Source organism: Nicotiana tabacum, chromosome 4 (assembly GCF_000715075.1).
Source record: "Nicotiana tabacum cultivar K326 chromosome 4, ASM71507v2, whole genome shotgun sequence".
NCBI lineage: Eukaryota > Viridiplantae > Streptophyta > Magnoliopsida > Solanales > Solanaceae > Nicotiana > Nicotiana tabacum.
Window position 1 is genome coordinate 13,781,083 of NC_134083.1, and position 15,403 is coordinate 13,796,485.

Sequence of the window (15,403 nt, forward strand, 5' to 3'; positions counted from 1 at the left end):
GTGCCAGGTTTTGATATACAATAGAAGAGTCAAATAACGAGGCTATGAACACTAGCCTCGAATTATCGGATGAAAAACGAGAATCTGCTCTCGTCCAATTGGCCGCCCAAAAGCAGCGAATCGAAAGATACTATAATCGAAGAACCAAGCTTCGCCATTTTAAACTCGGGGACTTAGTGCTAAGGAAAGTCACCCTAAGTACCCAAAATCCAAATGAAGGAAAACTAGGACCGAACTGGGAAGGACCGTATCAGGTTCTCAAAAACGTCGGAAAAGGACCATACAAGCTCGGTATTATAAACGGAAAACAACTATCAAGCAATTGGAATGTGTTGCACCTAAAACGATATTACTGCTAAGGTACGACCCTCCCATATTCGTTTACATTTCGACACTAACCCCTGTAGGAGTCCGATCAGGAGCTAGGATGGATCCTTCAATACAAAGCCCTATGTATGAAAGCACGCGTTGCACTCTTTTTCCCTTAGACCAGTTTTATACCAAATGGGTTTTTCGGCAAGGTTTTTAATGAGGCAACCAGTGATTGTGCTAAACTTAGAAATAATTCGACAATATCCGAGGCCTCTTTACAATCGACCTTGAATACTGGGGGGGCATTATCCCTCAAATATATCAAGTTCTGATGCAAGAAAGTTATTTCGTAACAACAGGGTTCCAATAGAAAAAGTTGTAAGAGCCAAATGGTCAAAACGAACCATGCTCATGTAGTTGGCCCGAGCCCTGACGCAAAACATGAACACATGTATAATGACTTGCAAAAGAAAGTTCTCTTCTTTACCGATATCTTATATCCAAGAAAAATTCCTCTATTTCGAGATTTATTATGCAAACAGGATTGAGATAAATCTCCGAGTTCGAGCAAGCACTCACTCGACTATTACGCCTACGGGCTACATTACTTCGAGTTCGAAACATTCACTCGACTAATAAGCCTACGGGCTACTCTTATTCCGAGTTCGAGCAAGCACTCACTCGACCATTACGCCTACAGGCTACATTATTTCGAGTTCGAATCATTCACTTGACTACTAAGCCTACGGGCTACATTACTTCGAGTTCGAAACATTTACTCGACTAATAAGCCTACGGGCTACTCTTCTTCTGAGTTCGAGCAAGCACTCACTCGACCATTACACCTACGGGCTACATTACTTTGAGTTCGAATCATTCACTCGACTACTAAGCCTACAGGCTACTTTTATTTCGAGTTCGATCAAGCACTCACTCGATCATTATGCCTACGGGCTATATTACTTCTAGTTCGAATCATTCACTTGACTACTAAGCCTACGGGCTATTTTTATTTTGAGTTCGAGTAAGCACTCACTTGAATATTACGCCTACGTGCTATATTACTTCGAGTTCGAATCACTCACTCAACTAATAAGCCTAAGGGCTACATCATACTTCAAGTTCAAACAATCACTCAACTCGACTACTAAGCCTATGGGCTACGTTATTTCAAGTTTGAGTAAGCGCTCACTCGGTTATAAAGGCTATGAAGTCCAAATTCGATCAAATTGCCTAAATCCTTATGAAAACATTAATAAGGCATGAATAAAATCTTCACAAGGCAGGAAACAAAACAGAAGCAAGTCGGTAAAACAAAAGGATATTTATATATATATATATACAAGATTATTTACATGATTGATTGCAACATAAAAACTAAGGGCTAAGTTTCTTGGCTATCTCTGGGAGCGATCTCTTCTCCACCGGGCTCCCCCCATTCTCGAACCCACTCTTACTCCCATCATCATCATCATTATAATCATCGTCATCATCGGAAGCCAAGGCTTCATCATCGGAAGCCAAGGCTTCAACATCGGCTTCGAGTTCTTTAGCCCTTTTTATCTCTTCAGCGAGATCGAAACCTCGAGCATGGATCTCCCTGAGGGTCTCCCTCCGAGATCGGCACTTAGCAAGTTCAGCGACCCAATGTGCTCGAATATCGACAGTCTCGTAGGCCTCTCTTGCTTGGACCTGGGCAGCTTCAGCATCGGCCCAATAGACGGTCACGAGTGCATCCGCATCGGCCTTTGCCTTTTCAGCGTCAGATTCAGCCTTGGCAAGTTCAGAGGCCAACCGTCACGAGCTCCTCTATTCTTCTTGCTTGAACCGAGCGTTTCTCCTTCATACTTTGAAGTTGGTTTTCGGCCGATGATAATTGGGCTTGAGCAGCTTCTTTCTCTGTAGCAAAGCGGTCCATACCTTCTTTCCACTTCAAAGACTCCGCTTTTATCACATCGACCTCCTCACGGAGTTTCCCGATCATCTCAATTTTCTGCTGCAGCTGTGGGACCAAAATATTAGCCATCGTTCTGGTATCGAGCCCATAGGCTTTTAAAAGTATCATTACCTGCTCGGACATATCGGTCTGATCTTGGTGAGCCTTGGCCAACTCAGCTCGGAGGTCTTTTATTTTCTCTCCCCTTTTCCCTAAGAGGAGTTTAAGGGAGTTCCTCTCCTCCGTAACCCGTTGAAGGTCGGCCTTGTATCGACGCAGCTCGGTTCGGGACCGAGAACATGCTTCTCGATGAACTGTCGTGGCCTGCAAAGAAAGAATAAACAAAGTTAAAAAAGAAAAGCAAACATAAAGGTAATGCCAACAAAATAATTTAAGGCTTACTTGATTCAAAGCCTGTTGCACTCCGTAAAAAAGATTCGATGCGTCACTAGTACCGACAGCGTCCTCGATACCGGTAAACATGTCATGAAAAGGATCCTCTCCATCATGAGGTCTGTCTAGTTCGAGGGCCCCTAAACATGTCATGAAAAGGATCCAGCTTCCTGTGGAACGTTGGTGGTATTCTTCGTTCGGGCCGCCTGCGCGGACCCATTGTTTTCTTCTTCTTCTTCTTCTTCTTCTTCTTCTTCTTCTTCTTCTTCTTCTTCGTCTTCATCCCTTAGACGCAAAACTGATTCTACGGCCAAAGGAATGGTATTCTTGTTCGGCTTACTAGTCGTCCTCTTCTTTGGTTTTGTATCTTCGGGAACAAAGGCCCTTTTCCTCTTATTATCTTTCACCGGCTTTGGGACAGAGGCCGAAGCCTCTTCCTCGACGGCCGAGGGCCTCAAACCCGCATCTTTGCCCACACCTACATATGAGAAATTTTATTAAAATGTATGGAAAGCATCTTGTTCGAACTACCAAAAAATACGAGAAAGGGGCTTATCATGATGTTTGGCCTCCCATCGGCCCTTTGACAAGTCACGCCACGAGCGCTCGACGTATGCGGAGGTCAAAACCAGATCCCGTACCCAGTTCTTTAGATCGGGAACTGCGTCGGGCATCCGGGGAACCGCTGCATCACAAAAAGGGGGATATCGGTGAGAAAAGAAATGAAAGGACAAAATAGTAGGAGATAACAGCAGAATTACACTTACGTTTCATGTTCCACTCCTCGGGAAAAGGCATATTTTCAGTCGGAATCAGGTCTGAAGTCCTTACTCGAACGAACCTGCCCATCCAGCCTCGATCCCTGTCCTCATCTATGCTCGAGAACATAGTCTTGGAAGCTCGACATTGAAGTTTTATTAACCCTCCTCGAAAAAGGCGAGGACAGTACAATCGGATGAGATGATCGAGGGTGAAAGACATCCCCTCAATTTTGTTCACAAAGTATCGGATCAAAATAACGATCCGCCAAAAAGAATGATGGATCTGACCTAGGGTTATTAGGTATTTACGACAAAAATCTATGATAATAGGATCGAGGGGACCTAACATGAAAGGGTAAGTGTGCACATTTAAAAACCCTTTCACGTGAGTAGTAATATCCTCTTTGGGAGACGGCACTACCACTTCTTTGTTCCCCCAGTTACAATCTTTTTTTATCTGCTCGATATACCCCTGGTTATCGAAGAAATATATCTCGATACAGGCTCACATAGGCCGGGGACCGACGAACTTTTATCGAGTTTGAAATCGGAGGTAAGAACACATGCCGCCATACGCACTCCTCAGTCCGTGGATCCACCGGTGTTTTATCGGCAGCAGATTGGGAAGAAGAAGCTTTTTCTTTCTGGGGGACGGTTTTTGATGTCTTCACCATTTTTGGATTTAAAGAAGGTGACAAAGATTTGGTGGTTTAGAAGAAGAATTTTGCAGAAAAGAGTCACAGATCAGCGAATGAACTCAGAAGAGACAAAAAGGAACTTATTTTTTTTTTGAAGATTAAAGACGTAAAAGTGATAAATGGTAGAAGGAAGGGCTATTTATAGATTGAAGCAATGACAGTTCAATATCAGCGGTGGCCGACCACCGTCTGACACGCATTGAATGCCTTGGTAAGCTAAACTGACAGATAGCTATCACGGACGTCATGGTCGGGCTTGATGCAAACGTCAGCGCATATCCAATCGAGCCATTGAGAAATCATATCGTTTCTCACCACATCCTTCCCGAGAAACGAGGGGACTATCTGTATACGGTCGAAATAGATTTCGGCCTTCGTACGATTGATCGAGGTCGAAATATAATGGATCGAAGAAAGACTTCGTAATATCAAGATGGGTTCCGAAGATGGTATGAACGAGCTTCAGATTTCAAGTATAGGTCAAATACTGAGTTCGAAGTCATTATCGAGCTCGGGTCCGAATCGAACTATGATGAGATAATTTCGATCTTAAGGGGCAGAGGCCAACCGATACCGAGCCCGAATCATCACCTGATCCCGAGCCCACATCGAGCTCTAGAAGCAATACTGACCAGCACCGAGACCGATCGAGCTGGAATTCACAGACAAGAGCCGTTGCAAACACATTAAGGGAGAGAATCTAGGCGGAAATTAGGGAAAAGCTGATTTATCATGAGTTCTCCACTATGTATTTTTAATTATATCTAAAGTAGGATCCTCTATTATAAAGAGGATGGCTACATTTCTGTAGAGGACAGTTTTTTGCTTACATTGTAATTCAAGCACCATATTCTCTTATATTCAAGGATTATTCTTTTAAGTTTCATTAATTGATTCATTGTGCTTAGTTCTAAAAATTATTTTCTTTCCAACCTTGTTTATTTTGCATTCTTTGCAATCCATATTTGATATTTCTATTTATTCTTACGATTTGTATTAAGTTATACCATATATTCTTAGAACTACGTACAGATTTAACTCTATCCGTTTTTCGGGTAAACATTAGGAAAAGGTGAGTCGAAGATAAGAGTCCCCCTTAAGATTCAGGGGCATTGAAGCAAATAGCATCCATCAGTTGGTCTCTTTTGTCGGAACGAAATTAATTTACAAATGACAAAATCACAAAACCGTTAAACCTTGAGCGCTGCACCGCTAGATCGGCGATATATTGACGAAACAAAAAAGGAAAAACCCATTTATACACGAGAAAATCAACCATAGGACCCACGAGAGAATGAACTAGCCGTTGGAGACTTGAAATTCAAAAGCCCAATTTACAGTCGCCTTATAGCTCGTACTCTTTCCATTTCGATATCCTTTGTTTTCTCTCTATCAGATTTTGTCTTCTCAGATCTCAGGCGCAAATCGATCGTCTTCTGTTCCTTTCAGGTAAATCTAAGATGCATTCTCTGTGTTGTTTCCTTTTTCAATTTCAGGTGAAAAGAAGCAAATTCTACTTCATATTGTTAAATTCTCTTTCCTTTTTCCGCTCAATATTCTTCAGTTTGTGTTAACCTGGCGATTTTTATATAGTAGTAAAAGTAGTAATTGAGATTATTCATTTAAGCGATCTGTTTTCTAGTAATGCTTACTGCGCATGTTACTTGAATTTGGTGGAATTTGTGGATATTCAAATTATTTTGTCAAATTAGGAAAGCCTAATTTTTAATCGGAAGTTGAAGTGGAGAATAGGAAAATAATCCGAGATCTAAGTAAACGACCCTGGATTTCTTATTTTTATCTTTTTTGGTTTTTTTTTTGCCGTTGTATTTAACAAATATTTTTTACTATTCTTCCTGTACACTAATGAAGTTAGGTACCATCTTTTTTTTGTGTGTGTGGGGGTGTGTGTGTGGGTGTTTATTCCTCATAAAACAGAAACAAATTTAAATTTTGGTTTAGTTCTGTAGGAGTACTTGGCAGGGGACGAATGTAGAGTTTTGTTTAGGGGTGTTTCCGCACTCACTGCTTTCATTTGAACCATAATTAACCAAGTTTTCACCCATTACCACAAAGGAGTAACAGGACGTTGTGGTTATTCCACACTGGGCTTAAATCCGCCGTGTTTAGGGATATTTAAAAATTCTAGCGTTGTGTCAATGGTTTGGTTTTCTTTTTACAATAAGATCATCAAGACATCTAATAATTCAACCATCTCAGTCTCCTTTCAAGAGGCTTTTGCATTTTTCAGCTGGAACTTATTTTGGGGAATTACTGGTCTACATCTAGTCAAGATGTCTGTTAGAACCCCTGGTACTCCAGCTTCAAAGATGGAGAGGACCCCAGCAACCACGCCTAGTGGACATCGAGCTAGAGAGGAGAAAATTGTTGTGACAGTACGGTTAAGGCCTCTGAACAAAAGGGAGCTTTCAGCTAAAGATCATGCTGCATGGGAATGCATCGATGATCACACAATTATTTATAGACCAGTGCCCCAGGAACGTGCTGCTCAACCTGCTTCATCATTCACATTTGGTAATTGGAATGGCACATCTATTGCCTTTATTGTTCTTGTCATTGTTGTGTTATCTTAATTTAAACTCTATAAAATCTGATTGAGAATATACCTTTTTTAAAATCTCAGATAAAGTCTTCGGTCCAGATAGTATAACTGAAGCAGTGTATGAGGAAGGAGTAAAAAATGTGGCTTTATCCTCTTTGATGGGAATAAATGGTAAGTCTCTTGCTCGTACTCATAAAGTAGGTTTTTATATAAATAAGTCAAGCTTTTGGGAAACATTTTAATCGTGGATTTTTTGCATCTCAGCAACTATATTTGCGTATGGACAAACCAGCAGTGGGAAGACTTACACAATGAGGGGAATTACCGAGAAAGCTGTAAACGACATATATGCACATATAATGAGTGTAAGTGATAAGTCAAGTAGTTCCTGTTTCATCCTTGTCTTTTCTATAAATTCTACATCTTTATACTACGTAGTTTGTTTAACTTGAAATAAAACAAAAAAATTGACGGTCTTTGGAAGTGCAATTATCCTTGGAACTGCTTCTGATTAGTTTTTTCTTTTCTTTTTTTTGTTATTTGACATTGTTGTCATAGACCCCAGAAAGAGAGTTTAGAATAAGAATATCTGGACTGGAGATCTACAATGAAAATGTCAGGGACCTATTGAATTCTGAATCTGGTCGCAGTCTCAAGCTTCTTGATGATCCGGAGGTATACTTAAGCTAAAATTAACGGACCTTCAAATTTTATAGCCTTCACTCTCTTGTATCAATCTTACATGGTATCCTTTTGATTTGCAGAAAGGAACTGTCGTTGAGAAATTGGTGGAAGAAACAGCAAGCAATGACCAACACCTGAGACATTTAATTAGTATCTGTGAGGGTAAGAATTTGATTCTTTCAAAGTGAAATTGCTTTATTTATGCAATTAGTTGTTCCCGGCGCAGCCTTCTTCAAAATGTACTAACATTCTTAAATCTGCAGCTCAGAGGCAAGTAGGAGAAACTGCCTTAAATGATACAAGCTCGCGATCTCACCAGATAATAAGACTGGTCAGTCCTCAATTGAGTCCGAAATTTTTGTGTTCCCCTATTGAAATGCCCTTAGCAACAATTTTTTTCACACTGACTATTGCTACTTTTTATCACAATGTAGACAATAGAAAGCACTCTTCGTGAAAGTTCTGATTGCGTGAGGTCTTATGTAGCAAGCTTGGTAAATGAACCTCCATCTTGATTGTTTTAGAGGACACTTGTGAGCGATAGACTCATTACCTTAATCATTAATATTTCTGTGCTGCAGAACTTCGTAGATTTGGCTGGGAGTGAAAGAGCCTCACAGACAAATGCAGATGGTGCCAGGCTTAGGGAAGGCTGCCATATCAATCTTAGTTTGATGACTCTCACAACCGTAATTAGAAAGCTCAGGTCTGTAACCACTTATATGACAGCTTGACTGATGGAAAACAGCATGGATAATATTGTGCTTTAGTTCTTTATTGAAGTTATCTCATCATCCCTGTTCGCTGTACAGTGTATAAAGCATGGGCAAATATTTTTTTGCTACTTTAGTTCTGTGCTAAAAGTTAACTCATTCTTTGCGTTGAGGACATGCCTGTCTATAGCAGCTTGCTGCAGTTGATAACTTATCACTTTATTCTGTCATTACGTTCAAATTCTCCATTCAGATTGGTTCATTTCTATAGTTTTTTCCTATATGTAGTGTGGGCAAAAGAAGTGGTCATATACCCTACCGAGACTCAAAGCTGACAAGAATATTGCAACATTCACTTGGTGGGAACGCCCGTACTGCGATAATATGCACTCTCAGCCCTGCATCTAGTCACGTCGAACAATCTCGCAATACTCTCTACTTTGCCACCCGAGCAAAGGAAGTCACGAATAATGCCCAAGTGAACATGGTACTTCTAGTAACTAGCCTTATTACCTTATTACGAATATACGTCTTTTATGAGTTGTACGTCATTTTATCTTTTTAAGTTTTAACACTAATATTGAACTTCTGTCTTTCCTATCAGGTTGTATCCGACAAACAGCTTGTCAAGCATCTGCAGAAGGAAGTAGCCAGGTTGGAAGCAGAGCTGCGCACCCCAGACCCGGCTAATGAGAAAGATTGGAAAATTCAACAGGTTCATTAACGATGAATTTCTTTTAAGAGTATGACATTTAAGTGTTAGTAATATTTATTTGACTAATTGACTGGCCCTTTTAGATGGAAATGGAAATCGAGGAGCTGAAGCGTCAAAGGGATCTTGCACAGTCACAAGTAGATGAGTTACGCAGAAAGCTTCAGGAAGAACAGGTTTGTATCTAAGTCATCTTGTCTTGCAACTCTGAGTAAAGTAAAGGTCTCTGTATGCTAACATTGAATCCCTGAAGCAGGGACCGAAGCCATCTGAATCTGTTAGTCCGGTTGTGAAGAAATGTCTCTCATTCTCCGGCACATTATCTCCAAACCTTGAAGAAAAAGCACCTGTCCGTAGTGGAAGAACAAGAAACACAATGGGAAGGCAGTCAATGAGGCAGTCTTTAGCTGCCCCTTTTACTCTCATGCATGAAATTCGAAAACTCGAACATCTCCAGGAGCAGCTTGGAGATGAAGCAAATCGAGCATTGGAAGTACTGCAAAAGGAAGTTGCATGTCATAGGCTAGGTAACCAAGATGCTGCAGAAACTATTGCTAAGCTACAAGCAGAGATCAGAGAAATGCGTTCTATACGGCCACTTCCCAAAGAAGTTGAAGTTGGAAGTGTTGTTGCTGTCAATAAGAGTGTCAGTGCCAACCTGAAGGAAGAGATAGCCAGACTTCACTCACAAGGAAGCACAATTGCTGATCTTGAAGAACAGCTAGAAAATGTTCAGAAATCACTAGACAAACTGGTTATGTCTCTTCCAAGCAATAATGATCAACAGTCAAACAATGACACCACACAAAAGGCGAAGCATCCATCAAAAAAGAAGAAGCTGCTTCCATTGACCTCGAGCAACAGTATCAACAGGCAAAATTTCTTGAAATCTCCTTGTTCTCCTCTATCAACCGCACGACAAGTACTGGATTGTGAGGTTGAAAATAGAGCTCCAGATTCGGATGATTTGTCCAGTGAAATTCAGCCGGATGAGACTCCTACAAAAAGTGATGGAGGAGATGTTTCATCAAAGGAAGGCACTCCATATCGCCGTTCCAGTTCTGTAAACATGAGAAAAATGCAGAAGATGTTTCAAGAGGCAGCAGAAGAGAACGTCAGAAACATAAGATCATATGTGACAGAACTTAAAGAACGGGTGGCCAAGCTTCAATACCAAAAGCAGCTCCTCGTATGCCAGGTAAAGCTTGGATTCTCTTTGTTTCTGGTGCACTACTTGAAGTTATTCAAAATTTCAGGCATATAGTTTATCCCTTTGCCGCAACTTCTTGAATTTTACTTTATTACTTGTTTGTGCCTGTAGGTGCTTGAGCTGGAAGCAAATGAAGCGGCTGGATACAATTTAGAGGATGATGAAAACATTCATCAGATCCCCGAAGAGTCCCCAGTTTCATGGCAAATCACATTTAAGGAACAGAGGCAGCAAATTATTGACTTATGGGATGTTTGCTACGTTTCCATTATTCATAGGTCACAGTTCTATCTGTTATTTAAGGGAGACCCTGCTGATGAAATATATCTGGAAGTTGAACTCAGGCGCTTGACATGGTTACAACAGCACCTGGCTGAGCTTGGAAATGCAACCCCGGCTCGTGTTGGAAATGAGCCAACAGTCTCTTTGTCATCAAGGTATTTTTCTTTTCCTCTCTTTCCTCATGTTCTATTTATGTGTGCATAGAGTCTTTATTAATGCAAGCCCGGCTCATGCTCAAATTCTGACAATATCACATTTACCAATGGGATAACAGCATTAGAGCTTTGAAGAGGGAAAGGGAATTTCTTGCCAAGAGATTGACTACCCGTCTGACAGCTGAAGAAAGAGATTATCTGTACATAAAATGGGAAGTTCCTTTGGAGGGAAAACAAAGGAGAATGCAATTTATTAACAAGCTTTGGACAAATCCGCATGATGCAAAGCATGTACATGAGAGCGCCGAGATAGTGGCAAAGCTCGTAGGTTTCTGTGAAGGAGGGAACATGTCAAGAGAGATGTTTGAGCTTAATTTTGTCCTTCCATCGGATAGGAGGCCGTGGTTCGCTGGCTGGAACCAAATTTCCGACCTCCTTCATATCTAAGAAGCTTAGATTCTTTTTGTAAGTAAATTGATTATATGAAACTCTGGAGCCTCCCAATTTTGGAGCCTCCGAAGTTGTTCCAGCACTGATTAAATTTAGAACAGTATGAAGAATTAGAATTTGAGGTATCACATCATGCAGCTTCATTTTCTGAATAAAGAATTCAATTGAAATTGTGATATCTGTATTAGATTAGTACTTGTTCACTATCCACCTACACAGATTTGCTGCACAAACATACATGTTGTTCTATGAGAAAAATATCATGGCTAGCTACTGCTAATACAACTTAGTGCACATAGCAGGGAAAAGGAAGACAGAAAAAAGAAATTGGAAACTGAGGGATTTGTTATGCTTACTTGCTAATCCTCCAACAATTAGGTATGGAGCTGTAATTTCATCTAGAATGATGATAAGGTAACATGGTCCATTTTGAGTTTAATTTTAGGTCCCAGCAACAAATTTTAGTATTGTTCCCCACTGTGGATTTAACAAAAACTCCACTTTGGTTGACTTATTGCATTCAATTACAAAGGCGATTACTTTTCCCTGAAGTATTTTGAGTCCACTTATTTGTTTTCTTTTTCCACTTACAATTCCCTCTTTTGAGTTTTCTCGTGCCTGTCTTTCTCCAAAAGTCCTCTTATAGTCTTATTATCTCTCTTATTTATTCATGTCCTATTTTTGGGAAGTTCTCGTTCTTGAATAAGAAAGAAATGGTGGCTGTTACAGAGTTTACAAGCAGCACATCGGTACGAAGAACTGGATCTCACCCGAGTTGGGAACTTGCAAGTTAACTCAAACAATAATTTTTTTTATCATTTAGTCCAAGTAAATCAAAGGCCAAGAAGACTACCACATATTGTCTTGGGAAATCTTATGACAGAACTTGTACATATTAATAGCATTGATATTAAAGTAGCATGGGTTCATCTCTTTTCATTCAAGGGTGCGTAAATAAAGCAAGCAAAGACACAAAACTAAACAAAGAGTGAAGATCATAGCACACACAGTAACTCTCATGAGACATCTAACATCTAAGTTTTCACTCCCAACCCATAAAACACATAGCAAGAAGCAGGATATGGATAGACTGATAGTCCTTCAGATGTAGAAAATGTTGCATTAACATTTGGGATAGGGAACACCACAAGTGCGAGCGACTTTTTTGGCACCAGGGGAGTTGACATAGTTCCTTAAATTTGGATTCTTTAGATATTGGCAGAGGCAAGGCTTTTGTTCTCTGATCTTGCTGCAGCAGAGTCCAGACGGTGGTGAGTTCGATGTGATCGCGCCAAGGCAAGGGCTTAGCTGAATTGCACTGCATGTTACAGCTACAGAGATGTGTGCTTCAGCAAGAAGCAATACTAGAACTGTGAAAACTGCAAGTTTTGATGCTGCCTTCATTTTTGTTGCTTTGCTTCAATAGAGAAGAAGAGAAAATTGGATGAGATGAATAAAGCTTAGTCCTTGCTCAATTTATAGAGGAAGCATTAGAAAAAACTTAGAATATTCAAGAAATAGTTTTGTAAGAAAGTACAACACTAGTACTAGTGCATGTTCTTTAATTGACTCCTCTGCTATGATTCCCATAATTATGGTCTCCCACAAAATTACCAAGCCACTGAATTAAGTCAACATAGAGCAACACGCGTGAGCAGGTCTTGTTCAGTATCCAAAAACTTTTTTCTCGTAGCTGCTTAAACTGTTCATATGTGATATTATCATATGTTGAAAGGTAAGCCACACCTAACGGCATGGGATTACTTAGTAAGGGTGAATAACACTAGGTTGTGGTGGATTAGTAAGTACTCCTTTATTTTTAATCAGAGTTCTCGAGCCCTTGGGTATGAAATCACATTTGTTAGGGAACGTTTTACCCCCAACGTGGAACTTCTCGACGAATAATTTAGTCGAGTCCTAATATGGGCGACACAAATTCAAATTTACTCGAACTTTAATACAAGTAAATATGGGGGGAGGGGGGGTGAAAACCCAAAAAATGGTGAAAGTAGTACTTTATCACATAATCAATGAGACGCGAATATCCAAAAGGGAAGAAAATAGACTGTCATCCTCAAGTAAAGATAATAATGTGAATAAGTGTGAATCCTATGAATTCAAGTCTCAAAGTTAAATTTCGTAGCATGCTTGAATTGTAGTAGGAGTAGCAGCAAAGGATTTACCAAATTGGCACTGCATTGACTAGTTATATTAATATCGCCTCCTTTTATTATTGTCGTTATATCTGTTTTATTTTATGTGGTGATGTTTGATTATACACAAAATTTAAGATGTTAATTTGACATATATAATTTATTAGTGCTGACTAAAGATAATAATGTAGTTACGGCTGAACAGAGAATAAACATTACACCAAATTTAGAATGTCAATTGTTTAATGAATTTGTGAAAGTTCTACTAAACTAGAGGTCAAAAATTTTGGAGCACCCCAAAATGTAAAGAATGTCTTATAAATTGGAAAAATAGAGTGATTTTATTTTTGGGTTAAGATTATGTTGTATGGTAAAAATATACAGAAGTGAGTTCAGGTCTTTACAAAGGGAAAAATGTTAATTAGTTTCAACAGGGAATGAAAATTTTCAAAGCCTATAAACAGAAATTAATTATAGAGAATCATCGAGGTGTATGATTTAGTACTTTGCTTGCATTCATGTTATAATTAGTTATGGCATGGCATACCAGTGATCATTATTCTTTTGTTGCAATGAGAGTGTGCATTTGCGGCCCCAATTCCTCTATTTTATAATCAACACTTTAAAAAAAAAACATATTTAGACATATTATTTTTTATTTTTTTTCTCCGTAAAGAGCAAGGCAATTATTGCAATCAATTCTTGATGTTGCCTTTGTGGTTCTGAATCAAATGAACCCATTGATAAAAACCACCTCGATCGTCTTGTACTAAATTGGATGTATCCATAGGGTTTATAAATGTTTTGTGAAAACTGATATTGGAAAATTGGAACATTGTTTAGGAGGATTTAAGTCACAAAATAGTTTTCTTTAAACTTACCCAACATTCTTTCTAAAGTTGATAGTAAGATACATTATTTCACACAATTATAATTCATGTTTTATTTAAATAAATTATAATGACAGCTATACACCCTTTTGCATTACTTTAGTCCCTCCAATTGAAAAGGAGAAAATACAATAGTAAGGCCTTTTAATTAGATCTAGAGAGGAAAATGGGGGATTCGCCGACTAACGAAAGCGTCCCAATCCTATCTGTCCATTTTTCAGATAGTACGATAATGCATGGCTTGGATTGATCACCTCAAGAGTCATAAAGTCTTGAATAATGAGGATCATTGTGTACTAAAGTTTTGTTGTTTGTAATGGGCTACGCGCACACAACAGTTGTCCGAAAGATGAATTTAAAATTTAAAGTTTAAACAATTTTACTTAATTGAATCAATCGAATAGATTCCAAAATAGTGACCCTTTAATACAAATACTCCTGTCTGGACAAAAGTAATACTTATTCGTTTCAATTTATATGAACCTTGCAAAAAAAAATTGACTTTTCTTATTTAAAAATAATTTATCCTTATACAGTATTTTAATTAAGTTTACATAAATTGAAACACATTCGTCTGGCTGACGGCTACACAAACACACATTGCATAGCTGACTCTGCTTTCGGTGATATAAAGTGATTACCACTACTGACTTGCATTTATTTGCACGCTTTGGTGTGTCCCAATATGCGCCTTATCATTATTTTTGATTCACACCTTGATTTTGTTTATTTATGAATTCTCTGCTAACATGTTTCCATCAAAAGCTATATTTTTTCAAATAAAAAAGTATCAAGTGCTACTCTCTTTTCTTTCATTTCTTTTTGGGGTCGAGTAGACATCTTTTTTAAAATCTTCGTTGTTCAGGTTAAGGCCGGCAAGTGTGCCGGTCCAGGACCGGAACCGATCCACGACCGCAATTTATGTGGATAATGGACCTAAACGGGCTGAACCGTTTAAGACCGAGACCGGGGGAGGTGGGCCTGGCAAGTAGGCCGGTCCTTAGCTTGAGGCCCGCGAGACCGAACCGTTTGGGACCGGCACCGGGACCGGACCGGTCCTAGTGGGCCTAAACGGTCCCAAATGGGCCCAAACAGTCCTAGCGGGCATAAACGGTCAAGCAAGACTTTAACTCGGTGATTATAGAGCGTCTATGAGGGAGAGCTTGGAAAAATCAGTATTTTTCAGAGATTGGATCCGTTCAGAAAGAAAAAATTTTGGACTTGCTAAATCACAACCAGAGGTAAATGAAGCTTACGAAGAAATGCTAGTTGAACTTGCGGAGGATGTTGTTTCACCCGGAAGCGGTGATGACCAAGCTTCTTTTCCGCCACCACCAACGAAAAATCCTCCGGACCTTGAAGGATTTATGAAATTTGTAAGAGATACCATGTAACTTGTATGAACAAAAATTAATATGTAACTTGCATTTTGGTAGTTCTTAATTAGTTTCTTTTTCTTCTTAATAGTGGTGTTAGCACCTTGTTGTGCTC

General features: G+C 39.5%; 1 protein-coding gene across 1 annotated transcript; it reads left to right on the forward strand.

The window, feature by feature from the left end:
• The first annotated feature begins 5,401 nt into the window (after positions 1-5,401).
• On the forward strand, positions 5,402-11,039 carry LOC107819298 (kinesin-like protein NACK1). Its single transcript, XM_016645398.2, has 15 exons — positions 5,402-5,549; positions 6,321-6,635; positions 6,745-6,834; positions 6,928-7,028; positions 7,222-7,338; positions 7,428-7,509; positions 7,611-7,678; positions 7,782-7,841; positions 7,929-8,053; positions 8,349-8,547; positions 8,665-8,775; positions 8,859-8,948; positions 9,029-9,970; positions 10,094-10,419; positions 10,539-11,039. Exons 2-15 carry the CDS (start codon positions 6,395-6,397, stop codon positions 10,864-10,866), a joined length of 2,880 nt encoding a protein of 959 aa, XP_016500884.1. The 5' UTR covers positions 5,402-5,549; positions 6,321-6,394; the 3' UTR covers positions 10,867-11,039.
• The last annotated feature ends 4,364 nt before the right edge of the window (positions 11,040-15,403 follow it).

Excerpts from the sequence above, each read along its gene's own strand:
- LOC107819298 (XM_016645398.2), top strand. The coding sequence starts at position 6,395 with ATGTCTGTTAGAACCCCTGGTACTCCAGCTTCAAAGATGGAGAGGACC. Across the intron at positions 7,029-7,221 it reads TATATGCACATATAATGAGT|ACCCCAGAAAGAGAGTTTAG; the intron begins GTAAGTGATAAG and ends TTGTTGTCATAG. Across the intron at positions 7,842-7,928 it reads GGTCTTATGTAGCAAGCTTG|AACTTCGTAGATTTGGCTGG; the intron begins GTAAATGAACCT and ends TCTGTGCTGCAG.